This window comes from Manihot esculenta, chromosome 6 (genome assembly GCF_001659605.2).
Source record: "Manihot esculenta cultivar AM560-2 chromosome 6, M.esculenta_v8, whole genome shotgun sequence".
NCBI lineage: Eukaryota > Viridiplantae > Streptophyta > Magnoliopsida > Malpighiales > Euphorbiaceae > Manihot > Manihot esculenta.
This window is the reverse complement of record NC_035166.2, coordinates 10,625,982-10,638,543: the sequence shown is the minus strand read 5'-3', so window position 1 is coordinate 10,638,543 and position 12,562 is coordinate 10,625,982. Positions and strand designations below refer to the sequence as shown.

General features: G+C 34.5%; 1 protein-coding gene across 2 annotated transcripts; it reads left to right on the top strand.

Annotated features, from left to right (window-relative positions):
• The first annotated feature begins 1,064 nt into the window (after positions 1–1,064).
• On the top strand, positions 1,065–11,589 carry LOC110618329 (ubiquitin carboxyl-terminal hydrolase 23). 2 transcript variants are annotated; one of them, XM_043957251.1, is made up of 11 exons: positions 1,065–1,540; positions 2,745–2,859; positions 4,942–5,052; positions 5,464–5,636; positions 5,930–6,256; positions 7,119–7,244; positions 7,339–7,920; positions 8,004–8,144; positions 8,237–8,890; positions 9,031–9,128; positions 11,114–11,589. In XM_043957251.1, exons 1-11 carry the CDS (start codon positions 1,214–1,216, stop codon positions 11,271–11,273), a joined length of 2,814 nt encoding a protein of 937 aa, XP_043813186.1. In that variant the 5' UTR covers positions 1,065–1,213; the 3' UTR covers positions 11,274–11,589. The 2 variants fall into 2 exon arrangements, with proteins under 2 accessions (XP_043813186.1, XP_021617187.1); XM_021761495.2 differs by having other exon boundaries at positions 1,068–1,540; positions 8,237–8,894; positions 9,035–9,128.
• Positions 11,590–12,562: the final 973 nt, after the last annotated feature.

The window sequence follows — 12,562 nt, the reverse complement described above, 5'->3', positions numbered from 1 at the left end:
ATAATATATTTAAAAGAAATTTAGCTTACCTGTAAAAATTAACTTCTAATAGGATAAACAGTACTCGGTTTAAATCGAAAAAATCGATCGAATTGAATTAATTTAAAAATTTAGTTCAAATTTTTATTTATTTCGGTTCATTTTTTAATTTTAAAATTTTCAGTTATTTTGGTTCGATTAAGTTTTAATATGAAAAAATTGAAAAATTGAATCGAATCGATTAATGATAATAATATATTATTTTTAATAATTTAGAGGGATTACATCATATTAAAATTAAAATATTTCAATTAAATTTTAAAATATTAAAAATAAAGTGTAAAAAATAAAAAATTTATTAAAATTTTAAATTAATTAAATCAAATCGAATCGGATCGGTTCGATTCGATTCAATTTCTGATCAAAATTAATTCGATTCGATTTTTATAAATACCAAAAATTCAATTTTCAATTTATTCGATTCGATTCAATTTTAAATCGAATCGACCGAATATTCACTTCTAACGAACTAATTGTTTATAAATAATTTAGAAATTTTAAATATAACTTATAAATATTTAAAATTTTAAAACTTATAAACTAGTTTGATAAGTTTATAAAATTAGATAACCACCTTTAATTAAATTAGTTTATAATTTATGAAAATAAAAAATATTATCCACAAACACTAAGTAATTTAAATTATCTTTAAATAGTTTTATCAAGTACAAAAAAAATATTTTTTAAATTAGAAATACAATTTAAATTAATTTAAATTAAAATAAAAGTGAAATCAAATCCCACTAAGTTTGTTTTTTAATTTAGTGGCTTAAAATGATCAAACCATCAATTCTTGATCGTCAAAATCTCCAACCTAGGGTCCACACGGCAATAGTGTTTTTACATTATTAAACGAGGTCCACAACATAGCAAAAGAGGACCAACTGTTACTGGCGACGAATTTTACACACCTGAAAACTATAAAAATAAAAAGATCATCTGTATCTCACACCACCGTAGTCAAATATAGACACTCACCCATTAAAAAAAGAAGGGGAAGTAGTCAACTTTGTGTAGGGTTTAATAGTTGGTTCTACTAACTCTTTTATTTCTCTTTCGCAGAAGCCGGAACGGGTCTCTGCTTGCTCAAACCTACCAAGAGCACCTCTCTCTACAGAGACTACACCGACGGGGAGACCGTTAATATTCCAGAATCGCGCTTAAAGCTTTTGGAATGGAAAATATTGCTATAAGCAGCACAGAGCTAAGGATCCAATCAACGGAAGATGTGTCGTTAGATGTTGCGAAGGGATCCTCAGTGGTTTCTTCTTCTGTGTTACACAGAAGGATCGAGTTCCATCCTGCTAGAAAACCGTTTACTGGGTTGGGAAATAGCGGTGCTGGTAGCGATTTTCGAATTGAGACTCTAAACCCTGATTCTGGTCGTCATAGGCCTCCGGGTGGGAGCTCTTGTCAGACAGGGAAGAAAGTCGACGGAATGGATTTCGTGGAGAATGGGCTTGATCCGGAGCTCAGTTTTGGGATTACTTTCAGGAAAATTGTGAGTGCTATAATGATTGTATGCCTTTTCTAATATAAAAAATAAAAATTCAATTCAAAGATTTTGTGAAACAAAATGGTAAATATGAGTTTGTTTAGGCTCATTGCCTCTTTGATTAAGAGGCGTTTTTGATGCAACTAGTGTTTATTTGGTTCATGTTTGGGTTGGTTTAATTATACCTTTAATAGAAGGAATGGTTGAGGAAGCTTTTGATTTTTCTCATATATTAGCTTTTAATTTGAACTTAATAGGTTAATTATGATCTCGTTTCATTTTCTATACTGTTTGTTGTTATACTATATGGTGGCTGTCATGTGATGAAGTTCATTATTGTTTTTACATCTTTCTTCATTATTTGTTTATTTCCTTTTAACTCTCTTTCCTCCTGGTGTAATATGGTAATTCCGACTGTGAATTAGGCTGTGAAAACTAAGTTTTTGGTGAATTTTAATGGTTTCTATTTACTTTTTCAAAAAGTGTGTTGTGTCACATATGCAGCTTCACTTTCAATTTTCAACATTCATGGTAAATTCTTTTCCAAGTGCTCTGCTGGGTTTTCTCCAATCTTTTAAATTTGCTTTCAATGTTTTCCTTCCTCATTCTCGTTGGTCTTGTAGTTGATTTTGCTAGTGCCTTTAACCTTCTTCCTTTTAATAGTCTCATATGCTCTTTTTGGTGTTTCCATTTCTAATAATTCCTTCACCTGTGAAAAATTTTGTTTGGAATTTCATTTTAACCCCTGGGGTTTTGTGCTTGTTTCAGAAGTTATCTAGCATTTTGATATATTCTTTTGTGCTGAATTTGTGATTTTTAATATAGGTTTCATTTAATAAAGCAATATGGTTTCACTCTTAAATTTAATTAGTTTGTTGCCGATGTGGTCACATATTCGAGTCATGGAAATATCTCCTCTATAAAGCCGGGTAAGGCTGCACAATTGACCTTCCTCAGAGCCTACAAGTGTTGGCCACTTCATGCTGTTCACCTTTTCTCTTTCGCTTTTTTCAAAAATTTTAATTTGGTTTTTGGTTTCACATGTTTATCTCTTGATTTATGTTTCTTAAAATCAATTAAATCAATTAGTTTAGTTTCTATTAATTTCATACTAAATTAATGCATTTGGGATATAATTTCCATGAACTTTGGGCTAGAAGTTGAACTTAGTTAGTTGCTTACCTTCGAGGTTCATATTAATAATCTTCAGGGCGCTGGTTTGCAAAATGTTGGAAACACATGTTTTCTCAATTCGGTGCTGCAGTGTTTAACATATACTGAGCCTTTGGCAGCATACTTGCAAAGCGGCAAACATCAAAACTCATGTGAGTTGCTTATTTGTCTTCTTGCCTACTTCACTTATGCATATATTGAGCTCTCCATTTATTTATAGTAGCATTTTTGGTATGTGTAGATATGTGCATGTTTTGCTTGATTACTAAGCCATCTTTGCCTCCCCATAATGATAATTTGAAGATAAGGCTATTAATTTCCTGTTAGAAGCAATTTTTGTTATATGGGATACTTGGATGTTTGGCAATATTCCTTATTCTGGAATATATTTTAATTTGATTGGATTATAACTGATACTTCTATATGTTTCTCTTTTAGTTTAGATCAAATAGCAATGGTAAAAACTACTTGCCCTTTCATGCTTCCATCAATTGAGCGTTTCAGCACTTCATCCTAATAGTTATATGCAGTTTCTCATGTTTGATGATCTAATGGGCGTGCTTCATAACTTGGATATTTGTCAATAATCCTTTCTCATGTGTATGGCACCACATGCTGCCTCATTTTCTTATATGTTGTGCTTGAACAGCTGGTTAGGTGATATTCTCTAGTGATTAAAATATTCGGATCCCTAAATGGTTTATTTTGGAGTTGACTCATTTAACCTGGTGGTTCAATTCGGCTTTTCTCTTACTCTCCTAAATCCGAATTAAAGACGTTGAGTGCACCAATTTGTTTGTTGTCATTCCTTCACTTTATCAATGTGTGGAACTTGTAACATGGTGTTATATGGAACTCTGGATCCTTTTGGTCTTGAGTTCTTTGGTAATGGGGTTTTAGGTTTTAGACTTGGTTTGTAGCACTGGTATAGAGATTTTCACATAAACCCTGGCGCTTGTGGTTTTTACTTGTGGTTTGAAGGTCTGGATCCATTATTTTCATGGTTTGTTTTTCTGTTTTTTATGCTACTGGTTTTTGTTGATTTTCAATGGGTTATTACTTCATTTTACATACTTGGATTGCTTTTGGTGCTGATAATGCTTTTTGATCTTCTTTAGAGGAAAAAAGTTATGATGCAGAACATTGGAATATTATTCATGGGACATTTATTGGTTATGGAAAGGTTAGAATTTGGGATTGTGATTCAAAATGGGGTTGTTAAATGGTTTGCTGTCCAAGTCCAAACATCAACATTTGTTTCTTTTTTTGGCATGACTTAAGATTGGGTAACATGATCCTTCAGAGACAACTGCTGAGTTTTTACATCACTAGTGGGAACCTTGCTTTGTCTCTTCAGATGGAGGATCAAACAACAAAATGACATCTCAGAAAGCCAGAGCTTTTGTTTCCTATCAGCCCTTGGCTCGCTATGATGCCTACACTACTTGCTGGCTTTATTTTCACAAAGCATGATGCAGGAATTTGCTGCGAAATTAGGCTGATGATGCCCTGAACTAAGCCATAACCATGTTATACTGGGACAGATTTTGTTGTGCATTTAACTGTGTAATTTCATTTGTAGCTTGCTTAATGCAAGCTAGTTGTTGGTTAATAATGTAGAGAAGCTTTGCCAGACTTTTTTCATAATCCAAGGGATTTTGTGTATGTATGAATTTTTCTGAATTGCAGTGACGTCTTTGTACTAATATGCCTGGTTGATAGAGAGGCAACATGTTTGGCTTGGGCTAGACTAGCTAGTTGTTCATCTGCTAATTCAAGTAGCTAACAATGTTGGCATGAGTTAGATCATGATTGTTTCAATTTAGCATGTCTTGGAGAAGTATTACCTAATAATTGCTGTGATTGAATTGCATTGTTTCTTACTTTTCTGACGTTTGTGTATGGATGGATCATAAAGGGTCTGCTTTTAAGACAATAATATTTTATTAGTTTCTCAGGTTCTCAATATCTTCTCTTTTGTCCTTTTTGTTCTTTGTTCTTCATGTGTGGGAAACTTTCTTCTGGCTTGGAAAGAAACTAATTGCTTCTGTGTTTGCTAAATGTGCATGCCTACTGGTTCTATTTGTATTATGTTGTGATTCTAGATTCGATGATTTTGTTCACGTCCACACTCCTAATTTTCTGAATGCATATGCATACACGAGTTTGCTGGTGCATCTGTTATATATCTGCTTGGTGTTATTTCTAATATTCTGTTTGATTGATTTATGAAGGCCATGTTGCTGGTTTTTGTGCGTTGTGTGCCATCCAGAAACATGTTAGTCGTGCTTTACAATCAACTGGGAGGTCACTAGTACCTAAGGATCTTGTATCAAACTTGCGGTGTATCCTTTTGGCATTTTCTATATTTTACTTTATATCTTGTGTATGTCTTTTATTTCTGTTATCTAAATTTTTAGCAGCCATTGGGCATATAGTATAAAAACAAATTCATGGTACTACTACTTTTATTAAATCCCTAGTTGTCTTCTTTCTTCTTTCTTATTTGGTTAATGTCTAGTGCTGTTGCTAAGCTATGTTCCTTATATTATTTTATCTGTGTCTAAATATGCGAGTTTAGCTATCAAAGGTCCCAGTTACAACGTGAAATTCAGTAGTTGGACTGCTGAAGTGCATATGTGACTGCAGTACTGTTTTGTTGGATTAATACAAGTAATAGGTTCTTAATTACCTGATAAAGCTCACCCTTCCGGTTAACTTGCTTTCATATTTGTAATTCCTGACCACATGTTAAGGCATATCACGGAACTTCAGAAATGCCAGACAAGAGGATGCTCATGAGTACATGGTAAACTTGCTGGAGTCGATGCATAAATGCTGTTTGCCTTCAGGAGTTCCTAGTGAATCACCTGCTGCTTACGAAAAGAGTTTGGTGCACAAAATCTTTGGTGGTCGCCTCCGTAGTCAGGTAATGTTTCTTGCTTCTTGGTGAATTTGCTGTCATAGTTTTATAATAGATGTATTTATGTGCTAAATATTAAAATCTGCTTTCTTTTTTTTATTCGGGGGAGGTCATAAAGTTTTCTTTCTCTTGTTGAGTACTGTTCAGAAGTATATAATCATGCTTATTTTACTTCTTCTTTAGACACTCTTTTCTGAACATTGATTCTTGGAATTCTTGAGTTAAAACTTGGAAGGCTAAATGATAAGGTATTAATTTCATTACTGTAGTGTTTAATTTTCACTTTGATACCCCTTCAGGTGGAATGCCAACAATGCTCGTACTGCTCCAACAAGTTTGATCCATTTTTAGATTTAAGCCTTGAAATTATTAGGGCAGATTCTTTGCCTGTTGCGCTTCGACACTTTACTGCTGCAGAGTTGTTAGATGGAGGAGAGAAGCATTATCAATGCCAGCGATGCAAGCAGAAAGTTAGAGCCAAGAAACGGCTTACAGTCCACAAGGCTCCATATGTGCTTACCATCCATCTAAAGCGCTTTCAGGCACATGATCCTGGAAGGAAAGTTGAGAAGAAAGTCTTATTTGACCGTTCGTTGGACATGAAACCATTTGTCAGTGGTTCCTATGTGAGTGAAAGTTTTAAAATGTTTCAAGCTGTAATTCTTAAATTTTCCTGGATTCTTTAATTCATATAATCTGAGTGAGTGTTGAACTTAATCAGACTGTAAGCTGCCATGGCATGTGAAAATATTTTTGAGTCATGTTTTCTAATTGGCATATTATTTATTCTGAACACTATTTTTTTTCCATTAACTTATTTGTATATTTACAGTGTGCAGTGACCAAGGAAAGGCAGAATTTCTTAACAAAACATTGCTGGAGGATGTTATGCATTTATAATTGGTTGAAACTTAAAAAGTTATTAAGTATTGATTAGAAAAGCCATGAGAGGCAATTGAAAAGTGTTTCCTTTTTCTTCTGTGTTGCTGGTTGACACCAAAAGTATAAACCCTGGACATTTCTGTAAATCTTTTGTGCATTACTATCTATTTTCCCCTGGTATTGTTTTGTGTGTTAATATCTCTGGTTGATACAGAAAGTCCAACTTAAATTACAAATTTATTCCAACTTGACACTGTAAATGATTCTAAATAGGTAAGAAAATTTAACTCTTGTCAATAAAATTGAAAAAATGGGTTTCATACTGTTTTAAATGCCTGATACATGGCTTCAGAATTCTTATCGTATTTTGCGACTGCCTGTGTTACTGTGTTGTCAAAAGTTGAGTTGAATGAGTTTGTTGGTTCAGAAAGATTATATAACCAAGTTATCATAATTATCCACTCATATTTTACTAGAAGAACTAGACCTTGAATCGGAGTTTTTTGACTCTGATATTTGTTTTTTTATGTTTATCTATTCATTTTTTCCCAGACAATCTTTTTCCAGATGTTCTTGTGTTATTTGTTGAGTTATTGTGTTTGGCAGGAAGAAGATTTGAAGTACAGTCTCTACGGTGTGCTGGTGCACCAGGGTCATACTACTCATTGTGGGCACTATGTTTGTTATGTTCGAACATCAAGTGGCATATGGTATCTCTTGAATGATATGGAGGTAAGACTAAGAGCCTCTGAAAGCAGTTTCCACCCCTTTCTCTTTCTTACTCTGTTAACAAATTCAATGAGTTAAAATTTCTTCAATGTAACAGGTTCGCCCAGTCAGTGAGAAGACTGTTCTAGACCAGAAGGCATACATGCTCTTCTATGTCCGCGATAGAAAAAATATCATTTCAAGAAAGCCTGTTGATATAGTGCCGAAAGAAAATACGAAAGCAACTGCTGGCAGTAACATTACAAATGTGGTTCTGAAGCAGTTGTCAAAGGAATGTGAGGATAATGGTTCAGTTGGGAATCGATCAGTGGCTGCAGGCTCTGCTGCTGCTGTTAATAGAAAAGATCCACCAAGTTTTGGTGCATCGGAAGAGATCCTTCAGAAAGAAGCACTGAATCGAGCAACAGTTTCAGAATGCTTAGTAAGAAAATCAGATACAGATGCAGAGCCTCCAGTTTCACCCTTACCTAAAAACCTGTCAAAAGGAGGTCATCCAAACCCTGATCTGGAGCACTCTTTTCCATCTTCAGCCCCATCCGTAAAGAGAAACAGCAACACTGCTAAAGTTGACAACAGTATTGTCAATGTCAAAAGTGACTGTAGGGAGTTCTCTTCTGATAGCAAAGAGCCCCAAAATTCACCTATTGAAAAGCTTGTAAAGGATGAGGCGCCAGAAAAGGTAACTGGATGTTTCACACCCAGCATGAACTTTGTTCTGGTTCCCACTCTTGTTCTAATTTGTGAATTCCTTGGTCCATCCAGATCAATCACATCTTAACTGAGGGAGTTGATGAAACAGAGAAGATCCAAAGACATTCTCAATCTGTCGATTCTAGTGACAACGCATTGAACAAAATAGATTGTGGGAAATCACCAAATGAACCTAGCTGTAAAATCAGTCAGGTGATTCTCATATATATGTGTGTATATTCTCTTGCTTTTTCTTATTTTTTCACATCATGTCAAGTTTTAACTAGCTTCTTTTCCTTCCTAAGGCTGGAGGGTTTCGTGATAAGGGTGCTACTTTCAGTTCACCTGGTGATGACACAGGGGATAGTAGTGAACGAGTAGCAAATGAGTTGGTTGTATCATCAATCCCATCAGTTATTACAAAGCAGCATCAACAGATTAAAGCTCCTGATTGCTCATCTCACAAAAAATTAAAAAGGAGGCTTTTGAAGTGTGGAATTCCAAATATGCATCTTGGCTCAAAATTACTCAGAGCATCATTAGGCATTCGGAAAAAGAAGAAATATAAAAAGAGCAAGCGCCGTTCTTCAGGGATCCAGAATCTCATTAAAAAACAGTTGCTGGAGGATAATTGTTTTTCACCTGATGATGGGCCATCTACATCAAAGATATCCAAGCCAGTTTCATTGGGTTCAACAAATTCACAAAGAAAGAGGGCTAAATCTCTTTCAAACTGCAGAGTTGATTCCCTGATGGATACTGTGGATGAAGCATTTGAGGATAGTAATAGCCAGAATGGCATTGTAGTTTCAATTCATAAACAGTTAAAAGAGGGCTCGCTATCAATATCTAAAGCAAACCAGCAGGATACTAATGTTCCCGAATGTACAGAAGGTGGCAAAAAAGATGCACAAGAGAATGGATTCATGTGTATGCTTACTCGAGGTCTGCAAGAGAATACTGGTGAGTACTTATCTTGAATAGGAAAATATTTTCCAACTATTCATATTTGTGCTCTCAGAAGTTATAAATATATTGTTTTTGTACCTTTTATCAGGTTAACATGCTGAATATTGTTTTTGTACTTTTTTCTCTTGTCGCAGTTGCACCTTGGGAGGGGATAGAGTTGCCTCAATCACAGATTGTGGAATCAAATACTACAGAAAATCTCCGAATTGGTTATGTGCCAGATGAGTGGTGAGTTAGAATTTGTCTCTGACTTTGTCTCCCTGCCAGCATGTGCATGCATGCTTGCAGTTTTGAGTGGGAATGTTTGTATGTGCATGTTATGTTACCTTTATTTATTTTGGAATGTGGTTACTGTTGATAGTTGTAAGTTGCTCTTAAAGTTACTGTGGTGGCTCAAATTATCAAGTGCTGGAATTTGATACCTGATCATTTTATTAATATGGAGGGACACTGTCATTTTGGTAAGACAAAACAGATTAATGCTGATGAAAACTGCTGTAAAAATTTTCCTGGTGCACCCATCTGCTTTAATTGTAGTCAAATACTGTTGCTTCTTGCGGGGCTTAGTTTTGGGTTTCATCCACAGTTATGGAACTTGTCACTAATCTCATTTAAGTCATTAAATTTTATTTCTCTTAAAATTCTAAACTTGATTACTATACGAAACCAGCAATAAGATCAAAACTAAATTCCAATCAAATTTGATACAATAGTTTTTTATGTGACAATCATATTGAAAAATCTAAATATATTTTGAATAATTAAGAGAGCATGGAGAGTAAGAAGGGAGTTTTCAGTACTTAGAAAGGGTGGAGGGTAATAAGAGAAATTTTCGCTTTTTTATTTTTATTTTTTTTCATGTCTTTTAACTTTAGAAATCAGGAAGAAAATGAGGTGAGAAAAATATCTTCAGTAGTTGATTAAGCATACAAAACAAAAGCAGAATAGGTTTTTTTTTTTTTGGGGGAGGAGGTACCTTACTGGTAACCCTTCTTAAATAATGGCAGACAAATATTATAGCAGGTAACAGCAATTACCCACATGGGTAGATAGGATTCTTTTTATTTGTGGTGAAGAGGCAAAGAACTTATTTTTTGCTTCTAGTTTTTAAGCTCCATCTGTTTCTCTCAAATTTGCCATCTTCACAAATTTTCATTTCTTGAGCTTAGAGTATTAAATAGTGAGGTTTATTTGAAGTATAAGAAAGCAATTAAACACACTATTACATCCAATATTTTCCCAACACATTTAGGATTATACTACAACTATCCAAAGTCCTTATGCCCATTCAGGAATCAGGATCCTAGTTATTTTAGTTTTGATTTAATTACTGCTAATGATATCTAAGAATGATGGATTTAATATCTTTATTTGATATATTTATGCTTAATATTTAGTTATAGCTTTAAGTATCTATTCATTTCACTAACTTTGAATTACTTGTGTAGCAATGGGCTATTATTGTTACCTTACTGTTTAAAGTTTATTTCCATTACCTGCGACTGAGTGCGACTTAAATCCATGCATTGTACTTTGAATTTGGCTAGATTTTGATTACAATGGCTTTATTGTTGCATAAATCAATGTTTTGTGATTTTTAAGTGATAAATGGGATTTAATGACTGTAGATGAACATGGTACAGTTTTTAGTAGCGATCGAGTAGTAAGAGTGCTGCAAATAGAAAAAGATTATGTATTTCTGTTCTTGTGTAATTATTTGGGATTCTCTTGTTTGGGGAAGCGTGGGATCCTTTTTGTTTGGAAAAATGTAAGATTTAGCATTTAGGTCTTGGAATCAGAATTTTTATGGAGCAGAGCTTTTTTAGTAGTGTGAGGTGATAATAATCTTAAGAGGCTTTCTTGATAAGAATGCGAAGTAGTGCAATGCCAATAGTTATATTTAACCTACGTCTCTTACTCCACATGGTGTTCTGTGTAAACTTTAAATAGACCTATATTCTTTTAGCTATAATTTTGTGAATTCAATACAAATACTACCCTCTTCTTGCTTTGGATATCCTATATCAATGAGAATTTATGATATGCCATTATAATCATTTCCCTTGCTGTCACTGTCCTCCCTAAAATCGAAATGTGAAAGCCTGTTAATTGCAAGCACTGAGTGGATTATTATGATTCATGAAAAATGATTGAACTTTTAGCAGTTTGCCCATCTGATGGAATTGACATTGTTCTGCTGTAATCTTTCACAGGGATGAAGAATATGATCGAGGTAAGAAAAAGAAGTTGAGGCACAATAGGCACAACTTTGGTGGGCCAAATCCTTTCCAAGAAATTGCCAGCAAAAAAACAAAATTTAAAAAGGCAAAGATGGACCAATCTAGATCTGGAAACAAACCATTCAGGATATGAAATTGTTTGTATCGATGTGGGTCAACACGATTTGTCGACATGCTGTCATTGTACGTAGCAATTGTTGCTGTGTTGTTAACAAGTTTTGTAAGATTTTTTTGTTCTATTTACTGGAGGAGAAGGAATGAGATACGCTGCTGAGAGAGATCGGGAATGAGGGACTGGGATAAATATGATGTTAAGACTGAGCCTTAATAGCTTTCCTGTTGAGTAGTGTAATACGATTTTCTTGTGTTAGCAGTTGAAAGAACATATTGAAATGATGTAATGCTTCATTTTTAACCAAGAAGTGACTGCTGGGAATCATGTTGTTCAACCAACTTGTTTATAGCCTTGTGGTTTGGTGTTATTGCTCGGATGGGGAGGGAGTTGCAACTGAGAAAGATTAGAGGCTTCATAGTTGGTCTTTGCTACTATCTTTTTTTTTTTTTTTTAGAAAAAAAAAATAAAAAAAAGTCGGGTCGAGTTTTATTCTTTGACAAAGCACTGAGGTGGCGGCAAAGTGGTGTACTGACGGGTTAAATGCCCTTTCTAATTATTCCCAAACCAAAATCCCCCATCTTCAAAATCCCCAAGTTGATTTCCGAACCAAATTGGAAAATGAGTTCTCAATCCTTATACAATCAGAGGAAGCCGAAACGAGTAGAGGAGAAAAAGCTATGTACTTGTTTTGTGAACAATAATTCAGGAAAATGGTGGAAGAGATGCGAACGATTTCAATTTTTGAGGTGTAACTTTTTTCGATAGGTAGATACTGCAAATTGTTAGACATTAAGTTGTTCGTGATTGAGGAGAAGATTATAAGGCTGTGAGGAAAATGATTGAATGTTGTGAGGAAGGTAGCTAATTTTGAGATTAAAGTTTTTGTAGTCTTCTACACTTTGTTTTAGCTCTCTTCTGCTTCCCACTCCCTAACCTTCTTCCTCCCTTCTTAATTTCCTTTTTCGATTTTATTTTCTTCAACCATCATATCAGATTTAGAAATCAACATTACATATATTATCACCAAAGCTACCAACCTTAACTACCATGATAAAGTCCTTAAGTTGCAGCCAGTTAACTCAATCTACCCTTAGCTCACAAGTGGATGTTAGCGGCCAAGCTCTCTCTCAAAAAAGTTTCAGCCCAAATACCCTTAAAGCTGCCTCACGAAATCTTTGAACTCGTTTTGATTCCACATTTCCTCTCATAAACCCAAAATATACCTCATCACCTTTGACCATGAAGTGGATGCTCAATTTGTGTTCAATAACAAGCCTTGGTGTGTTCATAAACAACTTCTATCCATT